The 25,859-nt window shown below is 44.4% G+C and overlaps 2 protein-coding genes across 9 annotated transcripts in view; both read left to right on the top strand.

The window, feature by feature from the left end:
* Window positions 1–24,106, top strand: part of LOC146348205 (cytochrome P450 4B1-like) — a 37,018-nt gene extending 12,912 nt beyond the window's left edge. For 2 of the 6 annotated variants that reach the window (XM_084852586.1, XM_084852588.1), the window contains 10 exons: window positions 918–962; window positions 3,920–4,047; window positions 13,946–14,070; window positions 14,479–14,630; window positions 15,246–15,352; window positions 15,787–15,977; window positions 16,495–16,628; window positions 17,593–17,657; window positions 19,191–19,273; window positions 21,395–24,001. In XM_084852586.1, the coding sequence (XP_084708712.1) occupies window positions 918–962; window positions 3,920–4,047; window positions 13,946–14,070; window positions 14,479–14,630; window positions 15,246–15,352; window positions 15,787–15,977; window positions 16,495–16,628; window positions 17,593–17,657; window positions 19,191–19,273; window positions 21,395–21,563 (1,199 nt within the window). In that variant the 3' untranslated portion in view covers window positions 21,564–24,001. Of the gene's footprint in view, window positions 1–917; window positions 963–3,919; window positions 4,048–13,945; window positions 14,071–14,478; window positions 14,631–15,245; window positions 15,353–15,786; window positions 15,978–16,494; window positions 16,629–17,592; window positions 17,856–18,764; window positions 18,972–19,190; window positions 19,274–21,394 lie in introns of all 6 variants that reach the window. The other 4 variants (XR_014790562.1, XR_014790561.1, XM_084852587.1 and 1 more) reach the window with 4 other exon arrangements.
* Window positions 24,107–24,706: 600 nt separating this feature from the next.
* LOC146348204 (cytochrome P450 4B1-like) overlaps window positions 24,707–25,859 on the top strand; it is a 42,162-nt gene continuing 41,009 nt past the window's right edge. Inside the window, exon 1 of one of the 3 annotated variants that reach the window (XM_084852578.1) lies at window positions 24,707–25,135. In XM_084852578.1, coding sequence (XP_084708704.1) covers window positions 24,884–25,135 — 252 coding nt within the window. In that variant the 5' untranslated portion in view covers window positions 24,707–24,883. The remainder of the gene's footprint in view (window positions 25,136–25,859) is intronic. The other 2 variants (XM_084852580.1, XM_084852579.1) reach the window with 2 other exon arrangements.

The following is a 25,859-nucleotide window of genomic DNA, read 5'->3' as shown; positions in this document are numbered from 1 at the left end:
TGGCGGTATGGCTTAAATATGCCCTGGTGGCTGGTGGCGCATGCCGACCACCAATGTGAATATTCCATGTTGTCGCGGCTTATCATTTCCTGTGAACCTGGATAGGATGGCTTGTTACCATGGTTAACACGCCACTCCAGAACAGCCTATGGGCTGCCAGCTGCCGATCGTGCGATCCCAGTCAGAATCAGTTCCAGGTTTTGTGAGGAGGACATGGGAAAGATATGCCAAGGGTACCCATCTCCTCTTCCTCCTTGCCACTTTACCACTGCCCACACGCTTGCCTCTCTCTCTGGGCTCAATTGACACCATCTCCCAGAGGAAGAGAAGACAAGGCATGGGGAAGTTACTGTTCCTTCTCCGTGTGTATTCCTTTCGCTGCTTGCTTGCTTGCTTGGAGAGGGCAGACTAGCAGGCACGAATAACAAGGATGGAGGACAAGGACATGAGGTTTCCACAGGGATTGCCAGAGGGCCGCTGCTGGGGTGTGGGCCTTGGCAGGTGCCCAGTAATACGAACAGCTGATTTTGAGTAGGTAGTGAATACTTTGTGTGCTAGGGAAATGGTTATAAGACCTCTTCAGTAGCTTTTATAAACACTTTATGAGAAGGAACCTGTTTCTGTTATGAAGTAGTGATAGCCACAGAATTCCTCTCTATCACCTTGCCTGAAAGCCACCTCAGCTCTTCACTTTTTTTTTTGCACCTTCTGTAACATTATTCCTAACATTCATTCGTAGGAATAATAATATACCCAGCATGCAACACATTGCCAGGAGAGGAGGCTTTAATTATCTATCAAATCTTATCTGTCTGTCATCTAATCTGAACAGCAGGAGGAATTACCATTCTGCTGTTTGAATAACCTTTAAAAATTTGTCATTGCTCATTGCTTGTTCTCATCCTTTTTGGACACAGATCCAAAGGCACTTGATTTCTACAATTTTTTTATCCCATGGATTGGTAAGTAGCAGTATATTTTATTATATTTATTTAGATGAATTTGGTTCTGCATGCAGTCTTCTTGTGGTGTCTGACTGGATGTTAACATGGACATTTTGTCATGTGATATTATTGTTTTAATTCTGAGGAGAAAGGAAGCAAGTACTCTACCTATGGCATACTATCAAACTGTATGTTAAAATTGGAGCTCAGGGATCCAAAGAATGGTCATGATTCCCAGCTTTCAGACCTTCCAGTGTGTAGTGGATGATTCAGATGAGAACTAGGCACAGGCTACTTCATCAGGGGTGGGACAGTCAGTGCCTTATTCAGGGCCCTCCTAGCCAGAGGACACAGCCCTGCCATTGTCCTCTGATTTGCAGGATACGTCCCTAACAGAAATGCCATCTCCCGAGATTGGCAGAAATCTCAGACTACAAAAGCCAGTGAAAACCCTTAACAGCCCAGTCAGCTTCTCCAGGAAGGGTGGATCTGACCACACTACAGGTCTCCTCGGCGGCTTACATAAGGCTTCAGTTCAGCTCATAAGGCAAGACAACGTCCTCCTATAGTTCGAGTAGGAGAGAATTCCAGCCAGCACGACCCATTTGGAGCTATCTAAGGTCCTATTTTCTTCCTGCTTTGATCTGACTGCCATCAGATGCTTCCCCTGCAAGCCTCAAGAAACCACAGAATGGGCAAAGAATACAGTAGCCTAACACAACTGTGATTGTATTGAGGCTGCCTGCATTTGACGTATCTATAGGGCTAGCCCAACATAGTTTGCTGTCAGTGGCAAAGGGCAATATGGTACTCGCACCCATTCCATGTACAAAAGCCAACTAGACTGACAGTTGACCCTTGCTAAAACACTGGAGACAAGGCGGGATCCTCCATTCCACCTTACGGCAACAGGCTAACTTAGGGGGCACAGGGCAGGCCACAAGCTCTGCCCTCCAACACTCACTGCTGCTCCCTACCCTCTTGGAGCTACCTATAGCTCAAGAGTGCCAAGGGAACCATTCTTATATTGCTGTTCCAAGCAAACTTGTCCTTTCATGTAGAATCTGCTGCTGCTTAGCTGACCTGGTTAAGGGAGGTGCAATTAACACATTTCACTTCCTCAGGAAGTTTTGTTTACGTTAGATCATTGGTGTCTATTCTAATAAATTTAACAATCTCCTTGGATACTTCTGACATAAGGTTGCAGAGCATCTCACTAATCATTATGCTAAGTACCTTCCATTATAAGGCCCAGTTCAAACTAAAGCCCAAGGCAATATAATTATAGGCCATCTTCCTATCTGAGTGGACTGAGTGTGACATGCATCCCAGTTCTCTGAGTGGTGAGGTTTCAGGGGTTTCAGTGCTTACTCTCAGTTTGGGTTTTCTTTGAATGAGGTCAATGGCAGTGTGAAGGATTGCTGGTTTCACCCCAACAACCCTGCAAGGTGGGACAGGACCAACTCGGCCACCGATTTCCCCAAAAGTAACCCAGTAGCTCCCACCCAGGCCAATAGGCACTGCATTTAGCACTGAAGTTATTCAGGTAGAACACACCAACTGAAGGTTGGATAAAAGTGTATTAAAAGGAAAAGGGCAAAGAGGAAGGAATAGGGGAGAGGTGGTAGGTTGTACAGGAAATTACAAGCAGGGTACAAAACTCTAAAGAAAACCAGAAACGCCAAACCCCAAGGCACACACTCCCAAGAGTAAAACAATAAAGCTAGCTAGTCTATCCTATACACACCAAAGTATGGACCTCCCAGGATAGCCATCGACCAGCAGCACACCCTAGCACCATCAGGGCCAGAAGAAACACCCGCCCCTTCCTTAGCCCTCTTTTTATTACCCAGCCCTAGCAACTCCAGGCAGATTTGGAACACCCAATCCAAGCCCAGTCCCAGGACACCCCACTCCACCCTCCAAAGAGGTTGCATCTTCCCACTAGGCTGTTGTCACTTTCTCGATTAGCCGGAGCAACCCGTGGCCTTGAGCTGCCAGGCTGAGAAACGGCCCCAAGCCCATCAGCCTCCAGGTGGCTGCTGTATACGTGACTGCCCCCATGGCCCTCATGGTTCTTACTCCATTAACCCATTCTTGACAGGCAGTTTAGGGCATTTGATAATATTTGCATTCATTTACAAATATATAGGTTGAGCATAGGAGGAAGTATTACAGCCTGCACCCATTTCCACGGACACTGCTCCCCATCAGATTTCTAGGGGACTCTGGTACCCTAGAGGTGCTTCCAGAGCTCTAAGTCAGTTCTCTCATCTCAGCCTAAATTTGTCTCAGTCTGACCCAAGTGCAACTCCAGCTCCTTGCATTTTCACAGACTGAATTTGCACTTTCCTTAGAGGAGGTGGGGACAGGCAAATCCTGAATCATACCTAGTCCACCCCAAGTCAACAAAGCATTTTGTTAAGACATAGACATGCCCAGGCATGTTCTGGCCAAACCACGTTCCGGAGAGAGGATGTTTCATTCCGGCTTTTGCTAAATCAATTTGCCAGGCCAGAGGTGTCCAGTAGGTTTGACCAACTTTTGTCAGTTAACCTCATCCTTGTTATTATCACAGAATCAAAGGAGATCATCCAGATCATCACCCCTCTCATTACATTACAGCACCCATCTTGTTCCCTGTGTTTTACCCCTCCAAAACTACTGCCATGCCTTTGGTGCCCAGCTCGTCCTTCCTTCTACAGCTTCAGAAACAGCCACCATTGCAATAACTCACACCCTCTATAATGCTGGGAGGGATCAAAGTGATGAACCACATTAATACAAAATTCCTCTCCACGCATATGTCATTTATTGCAAAAATAAGGAAATGTTGGTTATGGTAATGGATGGGGTTTAGCATGGAATATTAAAGCTTCTGCGCAGGCGGTTTCAACCATGTCTATCTTCATATATGTGCTGCTGCAGATATTAATAACAGAAAGGGCTCTGACTAGTTTTTCTTCCCTTACTAGGGAAAGGGCTGTTGGTTTTAGATGGGCCCAAATGGTTCCAGCACCGACGACTGCTGACTCCAGCATTTCACAGTAATATTTTAAAGTCATATGTGCCGCTGATGGTCACCTCCACTAAAGTAATGCTGGTAAGTAAACTGACTTTTATAAGCTATGCTGTGCGGGGGCCACCCAAGACGGCAGAGAGTTCTGACAAAATGTGGTCCACTGGAGAAGGAAATGGCAACCCACTCCAGTATTCTTCTTGCCAAGAAAACCCCATGGAACGTATCACAAGGCTAAAAGATATGACGCCGGAAGATGAGCCCCTCAGGTCGGAAGGTGTCCAATATACTACTGGGGAAGAGCAGAAGGAATTTCCAAGTAGCATCAGAAAGAGTGAAGCAGCTGTGGATGAGTCTGGTGGTGAAAAGAAAGTCCGATGCTGTAAAGAACGATATTGTTTAGGAACCTGGAATGTAAGATCAATGAATCAAGGTAAGCTGGAGGTGGTCAAACATGAGATGGCAAGATTGAACATCGCCATCTTGGGAATCAGCGAACTCAAATGGACAAGCATGGGCGAATTTAATTCAGGTGACCATTATATCTACTACTGTGGGCAAGAATCCCTTAGAAGAAATGGAGTAGCACTCATAGTCATTACAAGCAGTACTGGGGTACAATCTCAAAAACGATAGAATGATCTCAGTGCGAATCCAAGGCAAACCATTCAACATCACAGTAATTCAAGTCTATGCCCCATCCACTGAGGCTGAAGAAGCTGAGGTTGATCGGTTCTATGAAGACCGACAACACCTTCCAGAACTAACACCAAAAAAAGATTCCTTTTCATCATAGGGGATAGGAATGCTAAAGTAGGAAGTCAAGAAATCACCAGCATAACAGGCAAGCATGGCCTTGGTGTACAAAATGAAGCAGGACAAAGGCTAATAGAGTTTTGCCAAGAGAACACGCTGATCATAGCAAACACTCCTTTCCAACAGCACAAGAGGCGACTCTACACATGGACATCACCAGAAGGTCAATATCGAAATCAGATTTCCTTTGCAGCCAAAGATGGAGAAGCTCTATACAGTCAGTCAAAACAAGACCTGGAGCTGACTGTGGCTCAGATCATGAGCTTCTTATCGCAAAATTTCGGCTTAAATTGAAGAATGTAGATAAAACCACTAAACCATTCAGGTATGACCTTGATCATATCCCTTATGAATATACAGTGGAGGTGAGGAATAGATTTAAGGGATTAGACCTGATAGACAGAGTACCTGAAGAACTATGGACGGAGGTCCGTAACATTGTTCAGGAGGCAGCAACTCAATCCATCCCAAAGAAAAAGAAATGCAAGAAAGCAAAATGGCTGTTTGATGAGGCTTTACAAGTAGCTGAGGAAAGAAGGGAAGCAAAAAGCAAGGGAGAAAGGGGAAGATATATCCAACTGAATGCAGAGTTCCAGAGAATAGCAAGGAGAGACAAGAAGGCCTTCTTAAATGAACAATGCAAAGAAATCGAGGAAAACAATAGAATGGGAAAGACTGGAGATCTTTTCAAGAAAATCGTAGGGATGTACGAAAATTCCGCCACGGATCTCGGGGAGGCCGACTGCCAGCGCATTTGGCCCCCCGAAATCGGTGGCAGAACGTCCCGCCACCCCCTGCCATCCCCCCAGGACGAGACTGACCTTGGGCGGATCTTCCTGGCGGTGGCTCTGGCGGCGGCGGCGGCGGTTCGGCGGCTGCGGCAGTCAGTCTTCTGACCGGCTGCCGCCGCCGCTGTTTCCAGTTAAAAAAAAAACAAAAAAACAAAAAAAGTGACAGGCTACGCAAAAATTTACGTAGCCTATCATGGCTAAGTTTTTTTAAAAAAATGGGATAGGCTACGTAAATGTTTTAAATACTTAAAAAAAACCCCACACAAACGCGCGTATGCAAACGCCGGCGGTTTTGCGTTCCTTATTTTGGCATGTCTTAGTCTACGTCAACATTTACGTAGACTAAGACAGCGAAAATAAGGGGAATGCAAATAGCGTAGATGCCACGGCCGCCGCCATTTGCGTACACGATTTTTTTAAAGTCAGCCGTGATAAGCTACATAAACATTTACGTAGCCTATCATGGCTGACTGCAGGGATGCAAACGGCGGCAGCTACGGCCACCGCCATTTGCGTCCCTGCTAGCCAGCAGCCGGATGTCCGGCTGGTGGCAGAGCCGGCCGGCGGCTCCGCAGAATTGCTGCGGAGCACAGCCGGCCGGCCAGGATTCCGGGGGGGGGGAGGAACAGAGCGCCTCCCCCCCCGCGAGGATTCTGGGGGGAGGGACGGAACTATGGCCTCCCCCCCAACCATAAACATAATTCGTGAAAGGTAAGTACCTTTCGTACATCCCTAGAAAATCGGAGATCTCAAGGGAACATTTTGTGAAAAGACAAGCATGATAAAGGACAAAGAACTCAGGGACCTAACAGAAGCAGATGAGATTAAGAAGAGGTGGAAAGAATACACAGAAGAACTATACAGGAAAGATCTGAATGTCCTTGATAGCCATGATAGTGCGCTCACCGAACTTGAGCCAGACATCCTAGAGAGTGAAGTCAAGTGGGCCTTAGGAAGCATTACTAACAACAAAGCTAGCGGAGATGACAGTATTCCAGCTGAGCTATTTAAAATCCTAAAAGATGATGCTGTTAAAGTGCAGCACTCAATATGCCAACACATTTGGAACACTCAACAGTGGCCACAAGACTGGAAAAGGTCAGTTTACATTCCAATTCCAAAGAAGGGCAAAGCCAAAGAGTGTTCAGACTACTGTACAATTGCGCTCATTTCACATGCCAGCAAGGTGATGCTCAAAATCCTACAAGCTAGGCTTCAGCAGTATGTGAACCAAGAACAACCGGAAGTACAAGCTGGGTTTCGAGGAGGCAGAGGAACTAGAGATCAAATCACCAACATTCACTGGATCATGGAGAAAGCAAGAGAATTCCAGAAAAACGTCTATTTCTGCTTCATTGACTACGCTAAAGCCTTTGATTGTGTGGATCATAACCAACTGTGGCAAATTCTTAAAGAGATGGGAGTACCAGACCACCTTACCTGTCTCCTGAGAAACCTGTACGAGGGTCAAGAAGCAACAGTAAGAACCGGACATGGAACAACTGATTGGTTCCAAATTGGGAAAGGAGTACGACAAGGCTGTATATTGTCGCCCTGCTTATTTAACTTATATGCAGAGTACATCATGAGAAACGCTGGGTTGGATGAATCACAGGTCGGAATTAAGATTGCTGGGAGAATTATCAACAACCTCAGATACGCAGACGATACCACCCTAATGGCAGAAAGTGAAGAGGATCTCAAGAGCCTCTTGTTGAGGGTGAAAGTGGAGAGTTGGACTATAAGGCTGTGACAGCTGGACTATAAGGAAGGCTGAGCGCCGAAGAATTGATGCTTTCGAACTGTGGTGCTGGAGAAGACTCTTACGAGTCCCCTGGACTGCAAGGATGTCAAATCAGTCCATCCTAAAGGAAATCAACCCTGAGTGCTCATTGGAAGGACAGATACTGAAGCTGAAGCTCAGATATTTTGGCCACCTAATGCGAAGAGAAAACTCCCTGGAAAAGACCCTGATGCTGGGAAAGATTGAAGGCAAATGGAGAAGAGGACGGCAGAGGATGAGATGGCTAGATAGCATCACCGATGCAATGAATATGAACTTGAGCACACTCCGGGAGAGAGTGGAGGACAGGAAGGCCTGGCGTGCTATGGTCCATGGGGTCACGAAGAGTCGGACACAACTTAACGACTGAACAACAAAAAACTGACTTTTAGCTCTCTTGTTTCTGATTGAAAACTTAAGCCAACTGTCTCTGGGCTATTTTTTTAAATATTGTGTTTTTTAATATTTTAAATGTGATTTTAATATGTATATGTAAACCGCTGATGGGTTTTATTATATTTAGTGGTATATAAATATCAGAAATACATACATACATAATATATCAATGTCACAAATACTATTTGGGTCCTAATCCAGAGTCTGGAAACTTTGATAAGAAATGTTGATCTTGTCAAGATTGAGCCCAGGCCTTCTGTTTTGGTTTCAGACTCTGATTCAGATTCGGAGATGGAATTAGAAGCCCAGCAGAGACAGGGTGTGTGGGAGGAAATTCCCCAAGACTCCTCAGGAGCCAGCAAAGAACCTTCCCAGGGTCTAATTGAGGAGAAGGGCCAGGCTCAGAGACCATCTTCTCCCCTGCCCTGTGGGAACACAGGCTCTGTCGGAGAGGGAGAGAGCTTCGGGACTGACAGATGCTAGAACCTGCCGCAGAGTTAAGTGGGTGGAGTTGAGAGGAGGAGGTGTGAGGCGTCACACCAGATTGGCTGCCCATCAGAAGCTGGGTTGGGAAGATCCTCCTTGAAGGCAGGAGCTCAGAAAAAGCCAGCTGAGCATGGCAGAAAACCTGTCCGGAGTTGAAAGGCAACTCTCCTGCTTTCAGTAGCTCTCTTACCAAAAGATTTATCTTTGAAATTACAGCTAGAGGACAGTTCTAAGCTTCTGTAGTCACTTGAGAGGTGATGAAGTGCTCTTAGCTGAATAGAGTTTGTGGATTGCACAGCGAGTCTCTGCCGCCTCCTTACTTAGTAGGAGGGTTTAGCATCCCTGGCAGATCTTACACAAAGCGTATTCACAACAGGTATCTGCAGTTTCCTTTACATCATCATGGATGGTGGCCACCGAACTGGTAGCGTGCTCGCCTATCCCATGCAAGCCCACCTGTGCCTACTCTGACTCCCCACCACCCTCCCACCCCAACATTTCACTGTTTAAGAGCCTGTAAGGATGATCAAGATGCCAGATTCTAGAAACCAATAACCAGTGGTAATGTTATGCGCAGCAGGGGGCAGCCCTGTGCTGGATTTGCTTGGGGCACATAAGCTCCAAATTTAAATGGTTCTGATCCTGTACAAGTTGGCTAATAACTGGATGCATCTTTGCCTGGGAATTCCAGATACTGTGAATATCTCTTCAAAAGCACTGTTGTCAAGGAAAAATGGAGAGGCAAAGATACAGTGTGCCAAGCACGTCCATAACTATAGGGAAGGTGTTTTGTTTTTGTTTTAACTTTTATTTCTAAGTAGGAAGCTAAGCTCAGTTCAGGGAGGTCCTTACTTTTGTTGTGAGGCCCCATCACCTCAACAGGTCTGGAGCAACACCAGGGTAAGGGGGGTGGATTGTGGGTCTTCATGGGGGAGTAAGTAGCCTCTTGATTTTGAAGGGAAAACTCAGTTATCATAGAATCATAGAATAGTAAGGTTTGAAGGGGCGTACAAGTCCATCGAGTCCAACCCCCTGCTCAGTGCAGGAATCAAAGTCAGAGCATCCCTGACAGATGGCTGTCCAGCCTCGTCTTGAACGCCTCCAGTGTGGGAGAGCCCACCACCTCCCTAGGTAACTGGTTCCACTGTCGTATTGCTCTGACAGTCAGGACGTTTTTCCTGGTGTTCAGCCGGAATCTGGCTTCCTGTCACTTGAGCCCATTATTGGGAGGATCAAGAAGAGATCCTGGCCTTCCTCTCTGTGACAGCCTTTCAAGTACTTGAAGAGTGCTATCATAGTCTTCTATGTCTTCTCAGTCTTCTCTTCTCAAGGCTAAACATGCCCAGTTCTTTCAGTCTCTCCTCACGGGGGCTTTGTTTCCAGTCCCCTGATCATCTTTGTTGCCCTCCTCTGAACTCTTTCCAGTTTGCCTGCACCCTTCTTAAAGTGTGGTGCCCAGAACTGCACACAGTACTCCAGGTAAGGCCTAACCAGTGCTGAGTAGTGGCGGACTAGTATCTGCCAGGATTTGGAAGCTATGCTTCTATTAATGCAGCCCAAAATAGCATTTTCCTTTTTTGCAGCCACATCACATTGTTGGCTCATATTCAGCTAGGGATCTACAACAATTCCAAGATCCTTCTTGCTTGTAGTGTTGTTGAGCCATGTATCCCCCATGGTGTAACTGTGCATTTGGTTTCTTTTTCCTACATGCAGAACTTGGCATTCATCCTTTAAAATTTCATTCTGTTGTTTTCTTCGCAGCGCTCCAGTCTATCAAGATCACTTTGAATTTTGTTTCTGTCTTCCAAAGTATTAGCTATCCGGACCAATTTTGTGTCATCTGCAAATTTGATCAGCATTCCCTGCACCTCTTCCTCCAAGTCATTAATAAAAATGTTGAAGAGCACTGGGCCCAGGCTGAGCCCTGCGGTACCCCGTTCGTTACCTCTCCCCAGTTTGAGAAGATCCCATTGATAAGCACTCTTTGAGTCCGATTCTGTAGCCAGCTGTGGATCCACCGGACCGTTGTTTCATCTAGCCCACCTTGAGCTAGTTTGTTCATCAGGAGATCATGGGGCACTTTGTCGAAAGCTTTGCTGAAGTTGAGGTATATGATGTCCACAGCATTTCTACAGTCTGCAAGGGAGGTTACCTGATCCAAAAATGAGATCAGATTAGTCTGGCAGGATTTGTTCTTGACAAATCCATGCTGGCTTTGAGTAATCACTCCATTGTTTTCAAGGTACTTACAGATGGATTCCTTTATTATCTGCTCCAGCATTTTCCCAGGGATTGTTGTCAGAATGACTGGTCTGTAGTTCCCAGGTTCCTCCTTTTTACCCTTTTTGAAGGTAGAGACAACATTAGCCCTCCTCCAGTCATCTGCCACTTCACCCGTCTTCCATGATTTCTCAAAGATAATAGACAGTGGTTCTGAGAGTTCTTCTGCCAGTTCCTTTATTACTCTAGGGTGCAGTTCATCTGGCCCTGGAGATTTGAACTCATTCAAAGTAATTAGGTGTTCCTTGACCATATGCCTATCGATCTCAAGCTGCAATCCTACCCCTTCTGCCTGTACTTTGCCTTTGCTGGGTGTGTGTGTGTATGTCATAGACCCTCTTTTGGGAGAAGATTGAGCTGAAGTAGGAATTGAGCACTTCTGCCTTTTCTTTGTCATCTGTTATCATTTTGCCATCCTTATTTAATAGCTGAACCACCATTTCTTTCCTCTCTCTTTTACTATGCACGTAGCTAAAGAAAGCTTTTTTGTTGCTTTTAGCATCCCTCGCTAACCTGAGCTCGTTCTCAGCTTTAGCCTTCCTGGCACCATTCCTTGCAATTCTGTGCTACCTGCCTGTATTCTTCCTTTGCTTGGCCTTCTTTCCACTTCCTGTATGTGTCCTTTTTTGTTTTCAGCAGGTCATCTCTTAGCTTATTGTGAAGCCACATTGGCTTCTTCTGTTGTCTTCCTCCTTTTTTTCTTGTTGGAATGGTTTGTAATTGTGCCTTGAGAATGTCCTTTTTTTAAAACTCCCACCCATCTTGGACTCCTTTTCTCATTAGAGTTGCTTGCCATGGGACCTTACTGATCATTGTTCTGAGTTTATTATAATCATCTTTCATAAAATCCAGGGTACGGGTTTGGCTACACTCGGCTTTTGCTTCCTTTAGAGCCATGAACTTAAGTATAACATGGTTGCTTTCCCCCAGAGTTCCTGTAACTGCTACTTCACCCACTAAGTCATCTCTGTTGGTTAGGATCAAGTCAAGGATAGCCGATCCTCTAGTTCCTTCCTCTGCTTTCAGTAGAAGGAAGGTATCCGCAACACAAGTCAGGAATTTCTTGGAGGGGCCATGTTTTGTAGAATTTTTCTGCCAACAAATATAGGGGAAATTGAAGTCCCCCATTACATCATGCTTCCTTGAAACACTGGCTATTTGCTTTTCAAAAGTTTCATCCTCATCTTCTTCTTGATTGGGTGGCCGGTAGTACACTCCGACCACCATGTTCCTTTTATGCTTTGCTGCATTTATTTTAATTCAGATGCTCTCAGTGGGGCTACCAAGCTCATCCTCCTGTATTTCTGTGCAGAGATAAGGATTTTTAACATATAGTGCAACCCCACCTCCCTTTCTGTTCCTCCTGTTCTTTTTGAACAGGTTATATCCTTCAACTGCTGTATTCTAGTCATGAGAGTCATCCCACCAAGTCTCAGTTATACCTGTATTAAGAGTTCGAGATCGTTCTGTTTGTTTCCCATACTCTGGGAATTAGTATATAGACACTGAAGACCATGTATTTCATGATCTGGCTTTCTTCCTACTAGTTTGTGAAGGCTATTGTTGGGCGCTATTAGAGCTGTTCTCTCTGTTGCGGTGCATGAGCCTTCGTCCATTGTTACCCCCAACTTTACGTCTCCCTTCCCCATAGGACTCAGTTTAAAGCCCTCCTGATAAAGTTCTTCATGCTGTGGCCAAAGACATTCTTCCCGGCCTTTGTGAGGTGCGACCCGTCCCTTGCCAACAGTCCGTCTTCCAGGAAGTACAGCCCGTGGTCCCAGAATCCAAATCTCTCTTGTCAGCACCATCTTCGTAGCCAGTCATTCACCTGCAGTATTTTTCTTTCCCTTTCTATCCCTCTTCTAACTACTGGAAAGATGGATGAGAAAACTATCTGGGCCCCAAAGTTCTTGAGTTTCCTTCCCAAAGCTTCAAAGTCTGATGTGATTTCTTCGTAGCTCTGCTTGGCGGTATCATTTGTTCCCACATGGATGAGAAGAAAGGGATACCTGTCAGTGGGCTTTATGAGTGCAGGCAACCCTTCAGTCACGTCTCTAATCCGTCCTCCCAGGAGACAGCATACCTGGTTAGTCCCCGGGACTACAGCAGTCTTGCTTATTTTATCCCTTGTGCTCCAGATGAAATACCAATAGAGAAAGGAAATGTAATATCAAACTGAAGGAGTCTTAGGAATTTCGTGAAGGGGAAAACGAGTCTGGTAGGAGAATGGTGGTCCTAGAAGTAACCGGGATTTCTCTGGGCGGCAGATAGACTGACCACCTGTATTTTCCTTCAGTTTGTGTTGTCTGGAGAAGAGAAACTGGAGGAGGGGCAACATGAAATCTGTTGTAGAATCCCCTCCTTCTCTCCCCAGGAAAGTGTACAGTTAAGTTCGATGATGAATAAGAATGCTTCAAATTATGCTATAGGGAGGTTTGCAGAAAGATTTCTGGTAGAATAACCAGTAAACCCTAAGGTAAAATTTTGCACAATGTTATGTACATGTAAAAATAAGCATATTTTCTGCAATATAGAGCAGGGGTGGGGAACATGTGGCCCATGGGCTTTCTGCAACCCCCCAACACCCCCAGTGCCCCCTGCTGCTCCTGTTTATTTTCCCCGAGAAAAAAGGCGGAAATGTTGCGGAGGCTTAGAATTTAGCTTGTTCTCGGGCTAAAATTCTCCATTCTCAGCCTCTGTATCTGCTACAGAGGCTTAGAACACAACTTCAAGCACCAGCCCTGCCTCATGTGGAGCAGCTGGTGGAGCAGGAAGAGTGGTGAATTGGGCTGCTTCCCTGTCCCTAGGAGGAGGGCCTCCCAATGCTTCCAGCAGGTGCTCCAGAGAGCCCTGCCAGCCACTCTCCTGCTGTGGCATTTACATAAGGAGAGAGCACCTAGCAGTGCTCTCCAGAGCAGCCATCCTCTAAAGAGCCATGTCAGCCCAGGAAGCAGCAGGCATGGCTCTTCAGAAAGCTGGCCAGGCCAAAATGCCCAAGGGGGTCCTTCCTCAGAGCCAGGCATTTTGGGAGGCGTGTTCCAGAAGATTGCCTGTACAGGCAGTGTGACATGGTAAAGGGAAGGGGGTGGGGACCAAGGGGTGGGGCTGGGGTGCAATGAGGCAGCAATGCATGTGCTCTCTCACCTCAGGTAGCGGGAGGGCTTGAGCCAGCGCTGGCAACTTTCTCCCTTTTTTGCCTCAGTAGTTGTGGGGAGAGTGCAGCCCACAGCGGGTCCAGGGGAGAGGTGGTCCCCAGACTCACCAAAGTTGCCCACTCCTGGTATAGAGTCATTTAGTACTGGAATAGTTAAAATGTTGAGGTAAAAAGTGGCTAGTTTGCCTCCAGTCTTTTCAGGATGGCATAAGTAGGAGGTTTCAAAATGTCCTTTTAATGTGTGCAATATTCCTCTGTGCTCTCTTTCATTAGGATAAATGGGAAAAGCTGATCTCAGAAGATAAATCACTGGATATTTTCCAGCATGTTGGCCCTATGACACTGGATATTATGCTGAAATGTATCTTCAGTTATCACAGCAACTGCCAGAATGACAGGTTTGTATGGCTTGTAGTAAAGGCATCGGAAAACCTGCGCCCAGTTTATAGGTGACCCAGAGAATGACTCAGGAGAAAAGGCCCCCTCGAATAACACTCCTCGTGCAATGAAGAGTGATTCACATGGCCATCAGGCTTGAAGTAACTACTGCATGCTGTTTATTGGCTCATGGCCAGCCACTCATACGCCTCTACAACTATGTGCCATTGTCTGCCATTTTTCAGCAAATGTGCATAATGCTTCATCTTTCATATGAGGTGTAGGGTGTGTGTGTGGCGGGGAGGGGAGGGGAGAGAATCACGCTCATACATAAATACAATACATAAGTAATTATATTGCCTTGTATTATGCCATTTTTAAAAGAAAATCATAAAAATTAATTAAATTCTTTCTTGACTCCCCTACAGTAAGAATTCATATGTCCAAGCGGTTAGTGACCTCAGTTGTTTGATACAGGAAAGAATACAGACATTTCTCTATCACAATGATCTAATCTATCATCTCTGTCCTCATGGATACCGTTTCTTCAAAGCCTGCAAAATAGCTCATCACCATACAGGTAGTCTCTTTGCTTGATATTATCTTCCAATAGATCCTTGTAAAATGGAAGGATCAACACACCTGTGCTTACATAGCTAGATCTCCAAGGAGAAATATTCTTTCAGACCATGGATGGTGACTTGCCAGGCCTCAGGCAGAATCGGGGGTTGGGGGGGGGCGGGGAGGAACAGCACCAAACACAAAGAATCAAAAAAGAGGCAATGCCTCAAAATGGTACTGTAAATGAATTCTTGTGAATTAGTAAACTTTCTGAATAATATAGTGAGATGCCCAACATGGTTCAGTAATGCCTAGTTGAAATGTATTTGGCATTTCACTATGTTATAAGGACATTTTACTATTTTATAAAAACCAGTGTACTGTACCATTTTTGAGCTCCCTTCCCCACCACTCTCTCTCTCTCTCTCTGTTTCCTCAGGCAGAATCTGACCACTGACTTATTTTGTCTAAATAAATAAATAGTAAGAAGCAGTCCTAACCCAGAAAGAAGCGTCTCTTTAGAAGTTTTGCATTTCCACACCATTTTTAAAATTAGAGACACAGCACATCTGAAGCGCTAATGCTGTTAGACTTGTTTGGGAAAATCATTAGGTGTATTAACTTTCTGACACAGAAAAAGTGATTCGGGAGAGAAAGACACTTCTCAAAGATGAACGAGAACTTGAAAAGATCCAGAAGAAAAGGTATCTAGACTTTCTAGATATCCTTCTCTGTGCCAAGGTGAGCAGAATCCATATGACATTTCCAAGGAAGAGAAGTGTGCATGTGAAACCACCACCACCAGTACCACCTATTCTATCTTTCCCTTCCTAGCAAAACATCTGGAACCCACTGTTATTGTTGAAATCACTGATCAGTTCTTGCTTTGTTACTCTGTTGTGGCCCTCCCTGATCTGGTGCCTCCAGATGTGCTGGATTATGATGATGAGACTTGTGGTCCAAGACATCTGGAAGGTGTCAGGTTGGAGAAGGCTGCTTTATTGGAATCACCCCAGCATGAAAATGCATTAGTCTTACTGTAAGTCTATCCATAAAGCAAACAGCTTAACCTGAGAGTCTGTGTCTTCTCGTAAAGGAGGCAAGGTGACTGCATAAGATAGAATGTAGAGCCTGCTTTCAGTGGCTTTTGACCTTGATAATTCTCTGGCTGCCAGGATGTAAATGGTGTTGGATTATCTGAGGAAGACATACGTTACGAGGTGGACACTTTCCTGTTTGAGGGCCATGATACCACAACCAGTGGAATTTCCTGGATCTTATATGCAATGGCCAAGAACCCAGAGCACCAGCAAAGATGCAGGGAGGAGATAAAGGCAATTGTCGGGGAACGAGAGACCATGCACTGGTGAGAACTTCTTTCATTCAGAATCTTTTTGCTTTGTGAAGATCTGTGTTCAATCGGTACATGACTATGGGTTTCCAAGTGTGTTAGTGGCTCTGTTTTCAGACCCTAAATTTTAAGGCAATGTAGAAATATTTGGGGTACTAATGTTTGCACTGCCTTAACAGAAGCAGGATACCATAAAGGCCTAGATCTCCTTCAGATATTGCAAATGCTGCTGCCCAGTTGAGTGTCTCATGCTTCTGCATGTTGAGATTAATAGTAAGTCTGGAAGTGGATTTGTTTGGGAGTGGTACGCAAGTCGCATTTGCATATGGAACATCTGTATTTCTCCCACTGTCATTCCTCTTCAGTTATTGTAGAGGAAGTACAAATGTGGAATCAGAAAACACTTGCACATCCAATTTTGGCATTTCTCTTAATATCTGATCTTCTTTCAGCCCTGGCCTGGGGAATATTTGTGTCCTGGTGTCGCTTGCTCAACTTGTGTACTTTTGTTTTTTTGGGTATTTCCAAAAAGGAATGACCTTAATAAACTGGATTACACTACGATGTGTATTAAGGAAAGCCTCCGTGTTTATCCTCCGGTCCCTCAAGTGTATAGAGAGCTCAACAAGCCTGTCACATTTTCTGATGGAAGGACATTGCCTGAAGGTCTGCTTCATTGCATTTGAATAGATTATTGCACTGTCTTTTAAATAAATGACTGATGATTGACTGATAGGTGGAAACTCAAAGAATGGCAAGGGTGACCTGAATGAGAAGTTTCTGAAAAGGTTTTGGCATGGTGGAGTGATAGGGCTGACCTGTTCAGTTGATTTGTAGGATATAATTCTCTATCTGGCTTTGGAGTTGGAAGCATCTAGAATTAGGAGAGTGGCATAGGAGATGTACTACCCAACTTCTATTTCAGCCCATTATGAAAAAAACATCCTTCCTTGAAATGGAAAAAAAGTTTCTACCTTGTTAATGGATGCAAGCCAGGGAAGGGTCACAAGTCAGTGGCAGAGTACATGTTTTGCATATACAAGGGACCAGGTTCAATCCCCGATATCTCCAGGTAGGGCTGGGAAAGGCCGCTGCCTGAACCTCTGGAGAGCCATTGCCAGTCAGGGTAAACAATACTGGGCTAGATGGACCAATAGTCTGACTGGCAGCTTCATATTTTTAAGCATGCATTTTTAATTTTAAAATTATATGCCACTTTGAGTGCTGTTTACAGCATTGACTATAGCTATGAAATGCCCAAATAAATTAAACATACAGTCTAATCACACCCCAAGTCTTTCCAGGTAGATCTCTCTATTCCATGACTCCTCTTTTTATGACATGAGTTGATAAAGTGAAAGGTCACATCTTCATGAAAGCAAACAAACCCAGTATAATTGCCACCAACACACTGTTATACTCGGTATGCAAAATATTTTTTTAAAAGCTACAAAACAGTGGCAAAAAATAAGCAACAAAATAAACAGTAACACTATAGCAGCAGCTAAATATCTTAAGCAAAGTGTTTGCACAATGCAGCAGCACAGCATTGGAATGTATCATTGTTAGGCATTTCCTCCACCATTTATTAATGAAATCTCCTCCTGACCCCTGCTCTCAATCCTAACAGGTGCCTTGATATCCCTGAACATTTATGCTCTTCATAAAAATCCTGAAGTGTGGAATGATCCTGAGGTATGTTTTTTGTTCTGGAGAGTTGTTAGGGCTTTGGTCTTATCATGGAGTGACCAAGAATCACAGAAGCATTGCGTGTGAACTTACCCTTTGGAACAGGGTTTCATGAAGAAGGAGATAAATTCACAGTGAAGAGATTCTCCACCTGACTTGTGAAGACTTTGCAGGCAACTTGGATGGTCCTGGATGTGATATTTGGTATTGTACTCCTTTAAAAAAGTACTTTTAGATTTGTGCAAAACAGGAAACATTGGAACAAGAAAACTTTCTGCAATTTGGTACAGCTTAACATTCCATTGCCTGACATTGATTTCCCTGTGTATAAAGGATAGATCTGCACTCTCCAACCTGGTGCCTTCCAGATGTTTTTTTGACTACAACTCTCAGCATTCCTGACCATTGCCCATTTGGTTGGGACTGATGGGAGTTAAGTCTAAAACATCTGGAGGGCACCAGGTTGGGGAAGGCTGGTATTGACAGTATCAGAACAGATGTAGCATAGATGCACGTTCAAAGAACTGAATATTATGTGGTTTTAAAAAAGGAAATAAAGTGAGAAAGAAATCTGTGCCAAAGTAACTCAAGTTCTGAACTGCAACCTTTACTATACATTTATTATGCAAATTAGTCTTGCATAATTTATTTTATTTCTATTGGTCATACGGAATGTTGACGCAGGTCACTGAAGTCTCATTTTTTTCACTACTGGAAAGCATTAGTGCCCTAGATTGATGTTCCTATGACCATCAGAAACTAAATAAATCATGCAAGGTAAGCATGACTATGATTTGTGCAATTTGCATAATGAATTAATTATGAGCTAGATTGACCAATGGTCTTATTCAGTACAAGCCAAATCATAGATTCATGGTAGCTATGTGAGCTTCTAGAGAGGCAAATCTATCTGCTGAAGAAGGATTCTGCATGCAGACCCGATTTCAGATCAGGACCCAGGGACTCAAAAGAGAATTGTGCAGGGTAAAAAGCAAAACAACATAAGGTGATCTGTGGTGAACTGAGTATATGTACCTTACTGTGCAGGAATGGCTGTGTACAAACCTTTGAAAACTTTTGAAAACAATGCTTATTCTTATTGCTTTTTCCAAGAATTAAGCTCTGAAAAGATCAGGAGAGAAGTGCAAGAGCTGTGCAAGAGGGACACACATGTGCACATTCATTCCCCTAGAACATGGGAGATGCACATACAATCCACACCTGCATGTACACATCACTTGATTCTCTACATTTGATGACTGGCAGTTGGATGTAGGGACTGGACTTCAAGGAAAATCATTGTGCTTGAGATGGTGTGAGGTGAATGAAAGTTCTCTTTGTGGTGTTAAATCTGTGAGGGCCTTTTGCATGTGCAAGTCATCACTTGATACTGCAGTAATCAGGTGATGAGCATGCATGTGTGAACCAGTGCGTGAAGAATATGTGGCATATTTTCATTGAGCTTTAAACTCAAATGGTGGATAACCACCGTCGTGTTCTCCGTACTGTGCCTGCACCAGTAAACTTCTTTTCTTCCAGGTGTTTGATCCTCTGAGGTTTTCACTGGAGAATTCATCTCGGCATCATCCTTATGCATTTTTGCCTTTTGCTGCTGGACCCAGGTAATTAATTACGTAACAAAGTCCACGGTATTAATAAACAAATGCAACACAAAGTGAACACAAAGTAAAACTTGATGGATATGGTACATGAATGAAGTTCAGTCCCACGACTGTGCATTGCTCCTGGTACGGGAACCTCACTGTTGTTGTTTTGTGATGAGGAGAATGGGCCAGTCTCTTTCCATGTGACAAAACGTTTATTCTCTCTTTGAGCAGTGAACAAAGCCCTCTACTTTCAGAAGGAAGGGTAGCTCTTCTCCTCTCTAAAGGGTGTGCAGTCAGTGTGACTGATCCATTTATTGAGGCCTTAAGACTGATATATATATACAGTATCTCTCTCTTTGGGCTACCCCCACCCCCAATCTATGGTGGTGCTTTTGTCATGGACTGAAAGTAGTTGTCGGAACTTACCACAGCAGATCCGCTCTTGATTTCATACACCATTGCATGATGACTTGCTACAGGGGTGGGCAGCCTCAGCCCTGGGATCCCAACCCAGCCCTCCTTGGGATCCCGTCAGACCCTTTGGGATTCCCCAGAAGGCCCCGGCCCCTTTTCCCCAACTTCCTGGTTTCCTGGCTCTTATGCAGTTCCCCACACACACACATTCTATATGGTTGAAATCCCTCTTTGTAGGCTAAGGCACAATCCTATGGAGATAGATGGCAGCCTCCGAAGTTGGAGGCTGCTGAATATCCAACGCAGGGCAGCCAGAGCACAGAGGCGATCCTCACCTCTGTGCTCCGGCCACCCTGCGTTTTCGCTAGATGGGCAATTTTGCGCATCCAGCCACAGCACTTCCAAGCGAGAGGGAAGGAGGCTGGGGTGGGCACAGGAAGATGCATAATGCAGCTTCCGCAGTCTCCTCCCCTCCCTGCCCCTGGGACCACCCCTTTTCCCCCACCGCTGTGTTCTGTTTCCGAGCATGGAGACATAGCCAGAACTACGCTGGCTACGAGGAGGGGGGAAGGGAGGAGCACGGTTTCGGGGCTCTGAGGTTGGAGCCCTGTTTCCGACCTTGGATCCCAGAAATGGAACAATCCTATGTCCCCCCAGATGGATTGCTCTCTTAGTTAGGATAGCTCTCTTAGTTAGGATTGCTCTCTTAGTTAGGATTGCTCTCTTAGTTACTAGCAGTAAGAGCTTGAAGCGATAATATGCTGGTATTTTTTGTACTTTGGCTCCACGCCTTCGCATTGCCCCCTTTGCCTTGGGCTCTGTCCACCACTGGAATACAGCCCTAAAGCGCTTCTCTGAAACTGAATGTGGCCCGTGGGCTGAAAGATGTTCCCCACCCCTGGTTTGCTAAAATAGTAGATTGATCCATAGAGCCTGAGGCAATAGTTTAACTATGGATATTTTCAGTCGGTGGTAACAACAAAACCAGTGGATAAGGATGTATAAGAACTTCATTTTTGTTTACAAATCATGCAAACATGTCCTGTTTGCAACCCCAGATGTTAGCAGGAGCACCTTTTTCTTTTTTTAAGAAAAGCTTGAATATTCCCTAATCTGCGATCACATTAGAAAAATGTGTATTTTTTTAGAATGTGCAGTTTGAAATATGCATTTCTCCAAAATTACTCACCTTCACGCTTTAGTCAATGGGGGGAAAGCATACACTTTTGAAAAATACGCACAACAATGTGCATTTTTCCTGACTGAACGTGCTGAAAAACAGTCTGAAAACAACAACTGGCCAAAGCAAGCGTTGAAGTGATTTTTGGAGAATTCAGACAACCTCAAAAATTACTGGTTCTCCCGTCCCTAACTGCAGATTAAAAAGAAACTCAAAATGTGACTTGTATGAATTCAGTTTTGTTAGAACCCAGATGCCCAAAGAGGGCTCTAGAATCTGCGCTAAAATCTAAATTCTGGGCCAGGAATACGTCACACCTCTACGGCATCCAGTTCCATTGGTATGGAAGTATTCCCAGCCACACATGCACCAACGTGTGCCGCGTCCTCTCCCACCGCACCTTCCTCTTATTTTCACATTCTGGAATGCCTTTGAAGTTGCAGCTGTGAGTAAGGAAAGTTGAGCAGTCCCTTGCAATTCAGAGAAACCATTCTGTCGCAGGGGTGCATTCAGATCTGAGCGTGGCTGTTTCTCCTCCTCAGGAATTGCATTGGGCAACAGTTTGCCTTGATGGCGCTGAAGCTGGCTGTCGCTGTGACCCTGCTGCGTTTCCAGATTTCGCCTGATCCTGCCAATCTGCCCCTTGAAAAACCTCAGCTTATCATGCGCTCCTGGAATGGGATACATTTGTTTTTAAAGAAACTTGCATAATAATAATTTTTTTGGTATGACTATAATGTATTTATATTATATCTTGGTCTTCTACCTAAAGTACTCGGAGGTGCATACAACAGAATCATAAAACCATATGATGTAATCGATAAAAATGCAAGTCCAACCATCAGTTTCTTCTGGTTTCTGCATACTTTATTTTAAACTTTTTCAAGCATGACAATTCGTTTAAACAATACATCAGTTAAAATGGGTCTCTGCATACATTCGTAAGTACATTTCTAGGTAAATCTCTTAAGTTCTTCTGTCTGTTTGTTAACCATGTGGGGTGGCTTTGTATGCCCTTTGCTTTTTATTCACATTTATTGACACAGACTGACAACAAGAAAACAGAAGCTGTTATACCAGTCTAAAACCCAACTGTGCAATGAAGGCAAGTGTCAGGATTGATTCTGAGTGCAGGGAGATAGTTAGCAGCTCAGATTCAGAAGAGGAACAGCCAGAATGGAGGGATGCATTTTCCCAAGCCAGTTCAGATGTGGGTAGGCGTGCTTCTCAGGTTACTAACTACCAGATGGCTGGGGCTGAAGCCCCCCTTGCCCCCCTCTGTGAGAAGCCAGGAAGAGGACAAAGAGGAGGAGGAGAGTGGGGGTTGTGACCTAAGAGATGCTAGACTGCGGTGCAGAGCTAAGGGGGAAATGTCAGGGGCGGAGCGCAGGCAGGACGCATGAGAGACAACGTAGGGAATCAGCACTGGAAGGGTGGGACATCCCTCCCTAAGTTAGTCTAGCCAGCAAGCCTCACTTCAAACTTGATGTTCCCATTTGAATCCCCTGGAGGCATTCCTTTGTAGCCTGAGAGTCTTCGAGGATTTGCATCTGTAATGAACCTGTTGATAATGAATTAAAGGCCTGAGACTGAAGCCTCCCTATTTGTGTGTGTGTGAGTGCATCAGGAAAGAGGGGGCCCAAGGGAAACATGACAGCAAGGACCCCCCCCCCAAATGCTGGTGTTTGGAAGATCCAGAAGCCAATTTCACGAAACTTTGTAAAATGCAGATGCAGCCTCAGAAAGTTGTCGAAAAAATGAATAACGAATTCTCAGGAAATGTGGCAGCAATGTTCTGCAATAACTCAAGGGCAGTTATAAGTTACTCTTACTTAACAGCAAGGTTGTGTCATTCAGCCAAAATACTACAGTGATTTAAATAAGTCGGAAGAAGTGCCTTCTACCAACTTCGGTTGGTGGCCCAGATCTGGACAGGGATAGCCTGGCTTCAGTTGTCTATGCTCTGGTAATCTCCAAGTTAGATTACTGTAATGTGCATGGGGCTGCCTTTGAAGATGGTTCAAAGCTGTAGCTTGTGCAAAATGCGGCAGCCAGACTGATAACAGGGACCAGAAGGTCTGAACATGTAAGACCAATTCTGGCCCTCTTGCACTAGCTGCCTATATGTTTCCAAGACCAATTCAAAGTGCTGGTTTTGACCTATAAAGTCCTACATGGCTCGGGACCACAGTACCTGACAGAACGCCTCTCCCAGCGTGAACCGACCCATACACTTCGCTCTGCACCTAAGGCCCTCCTCTGGGAGCCTCCTCCAAGGGAGGCTCAGAGGGTGGCAACAAGGAAGAGGGCCTTTTCAGTGGTAGCTCATTATTTATGGAATAATCTCCCTGATGAGGCCTGCCTGGCACCAACATTGTCATCTTTTCTGCGCCAGGTTAAAATTTCCCTTTTCTCTCAGGCATTTGGCAGCGTATAGTCTCTTGATTGTCTCTGGATGATTGTTTTAAATTGTTTTAGATATATGTTGTTGTGTGTGTTGTTTGTTTTATGTCATTATGTGAATAGTTGTTATATTTTATATCCTGTATTTTAATGGCTTTTAATTTCTGTGAACCATCCAGAGAGCTTTGGCTATGGGGCAGTATAGAAATATAATGAAGGAAGGAGAAGAAAAGAAAAGGAAAGAAAAGAAATAAAAGGTGTTGTTTTGAAAAGTGGGTTGAATAGCCCAACAGGTAATGATCAAAATAGGTTTTAAAAACAAATCTGAAGTAGCACCACAAATAAATAGTGAGTAGTTTTCCTAAATACCCTTCCCCACCTTAAACTAAAGGCACCATGAAAGATATGCTGATTCTGGCTCTGCAAGTTCCACTTTCTTCTTAGTTTGAATCTTGCCTTGTGTAAGAATAACTCCCAGGAATGATTAAATCCAGTGTTGGAGTCTTATCACTTTTGCTTAAACCCTGGGAATGTTATAGTTTGTTCATGGGACATGACTATATACTTATATATGGCTATATAATCTATCTGTACATCAGCTGCTTGAGGAGTTTATGAGCAATATTGTGAAGCACTCCTCCCTTCAGCCCAGCCCTAGGAACAAATGCAAAGAAAGGTGCTTTGGAGTGTTTTGCTCAAAGTCCAGAAATACAGGACTCAACAATAAAAACCTTGTGAAAAACCTTAAAAAGCACCAATGGTGCTGTGATTTTGATTAGCAAAATGTCTCATCGGGACAGGTGACGCTCCCATTCCCTCCTCTATCGCTCCAATAAAAATCACAGGCGTGCTATGACTACGGCTTTCTTCACACGGAGCTTTTATCCTGAGAGTGAGATGACTCCCTCACGGACGTTTGCGGGCTCTTGACATGACGCAGTGTCCCTCTGGGGTGTCTCCTGCACTAAATGCCCTTTGTTCCATTCTTAAATAGATCGCAGATCCCTCCATGAAAAGAGGGAAAGCGGCAAGAAGAGGAGCAAGATGAATGAAAGATAATGGAAGACTCAGATATGGGGAGAACGAGAGGGGAAAGGAAGCGGGTGAAAAAGGGAGTCGTCGTGATCCTGCATTTAAAACAGAAGCAGGAAGCCCCATTTTAAATGCAGGATTTGGGGCTGGTGTAGAGATGCCCTGTATTCCAAACTTCTCCCTGTACATCTCCTGTATTTTATAAAGCCCTCGTCTTGTAGGGAATTAATGTTATCTGTACATTGTGAAATATCAACAGATTAGGAACATACTGGCATCCTTTCATCCAATAATGTGAAAGGGCACAATATTTGCCATACTGGTTGTATACAGAGATAAGGAATGGCTGCAAGAGAAAATGTGATTGGTTCATCAGCCATTCCGCCTTCCTTGACATTAACCGGTTTTGGCAAGATTGTAATTCTCCTAGTTAGGTTCCCTTACTGAGTGCTTCTTAGGAGAAAGTCATGTGTTCTAAAGGATAATATTTCTGATTCTCTGGGAAAACATTCAAGATGATCATGTCTCCAAGTGTGAGTGCTTAGTATTTGAACTAGAGCTTATATTACATCCAATATTTGAACAATAGAAGCGCAATGGAATGGGACACAGAGCCATCTGTAAATACACGTGAAAGTATGGAAACTGTGCCAGAGATAATTATCAATTCTTCTTGGTCTTGGCTGCCTCAGGATATCTCTCAGATCTTTCACATTGCGGTTATTTTGAGCCTTACTTATGTGGTTCTGAAAGTCATCCAGCTATATCGGAGGAAACAGTACCTGGCCAGAGTTTTCAGTTGTTTTCCAGGACCTCCCACTCACTGGCTGTATGGCCATCTTGAAATGGTAAGGTAACTGCTGGGGCAGTAGTGTGTGTGTGTGTGTGTGTACAATTCTGATATCAAGAATGATGGATGGGTGCCTTTGTGCTTCTTGTTTTGTAAATAAAGTGAGAAGTGTGTGTATGTGTGTGTGTGTGTGTGTGTGGTGTTTCTACTGCCAGTCTTAGGAGGGATGGATTTATTTTATATGGAAGAAATTCCTATTAAGACAATGGCAGTAAGAGTTGCCAAGAAATAGTTTCATAGAAAGTATTAAAAAGTTATTTGTTTCTGATTTATAAACAAAGCAGCTAGCTTTCTGGTTTGTGAAATTTCACAGGAATCTGTTTGAGTTTCAGTGAGAGCAAGAGGTTAATTATCAGAGATTTTTCTTTGTACCCCTATAGGGCAGCTGGCTTAGGGTGCCCAGTCTGTTGAATGTTGACCATGTATGCTCAATCCATATTCCAAACTGGGTTAGACCTTTTTGGGGAAATCATGCTCAATTGAGAGTACTACTGGACATTATGACCTGGAGTAGTTTATATTCCAAATGAAGCAACTATTAACTTCAGCAGTATCATTGGATATCAGCAACAGCAGATCTGACAGTCATTCTGCTGAGCCAATATTCAAGGAATTTATTTTTTTAACTAAAATTCGGACAAAGAGTGCAATCCTGTGGTCCCTGGGATAGATCAGAAATCATCTTCTGAGGTTGCAGACAGAGCTCCAATGCCACGTCAGAA

Source organism: Heloderma suspectum, chromosome 4, assembly GCF_057233095.1.
Source record: "Heloderma suspectum isolate Gila_16-S chromosome 4, 16-S_ref, whole genome shotgun sequence".
In the NCBI taxonomy this organism is placed as follows: domain Eukaryota; kingdom Metazoa; phylum Chordata; class Lepidosauria; order Squamata; family Helodermatidae; genus Heloderma; species Heloderma suspectum.
The sequence above is the reverse complement of the archived record's forward strand: the minus strand, read 5'-3'. Positions and strand labels throughout refer to the sequence as shown.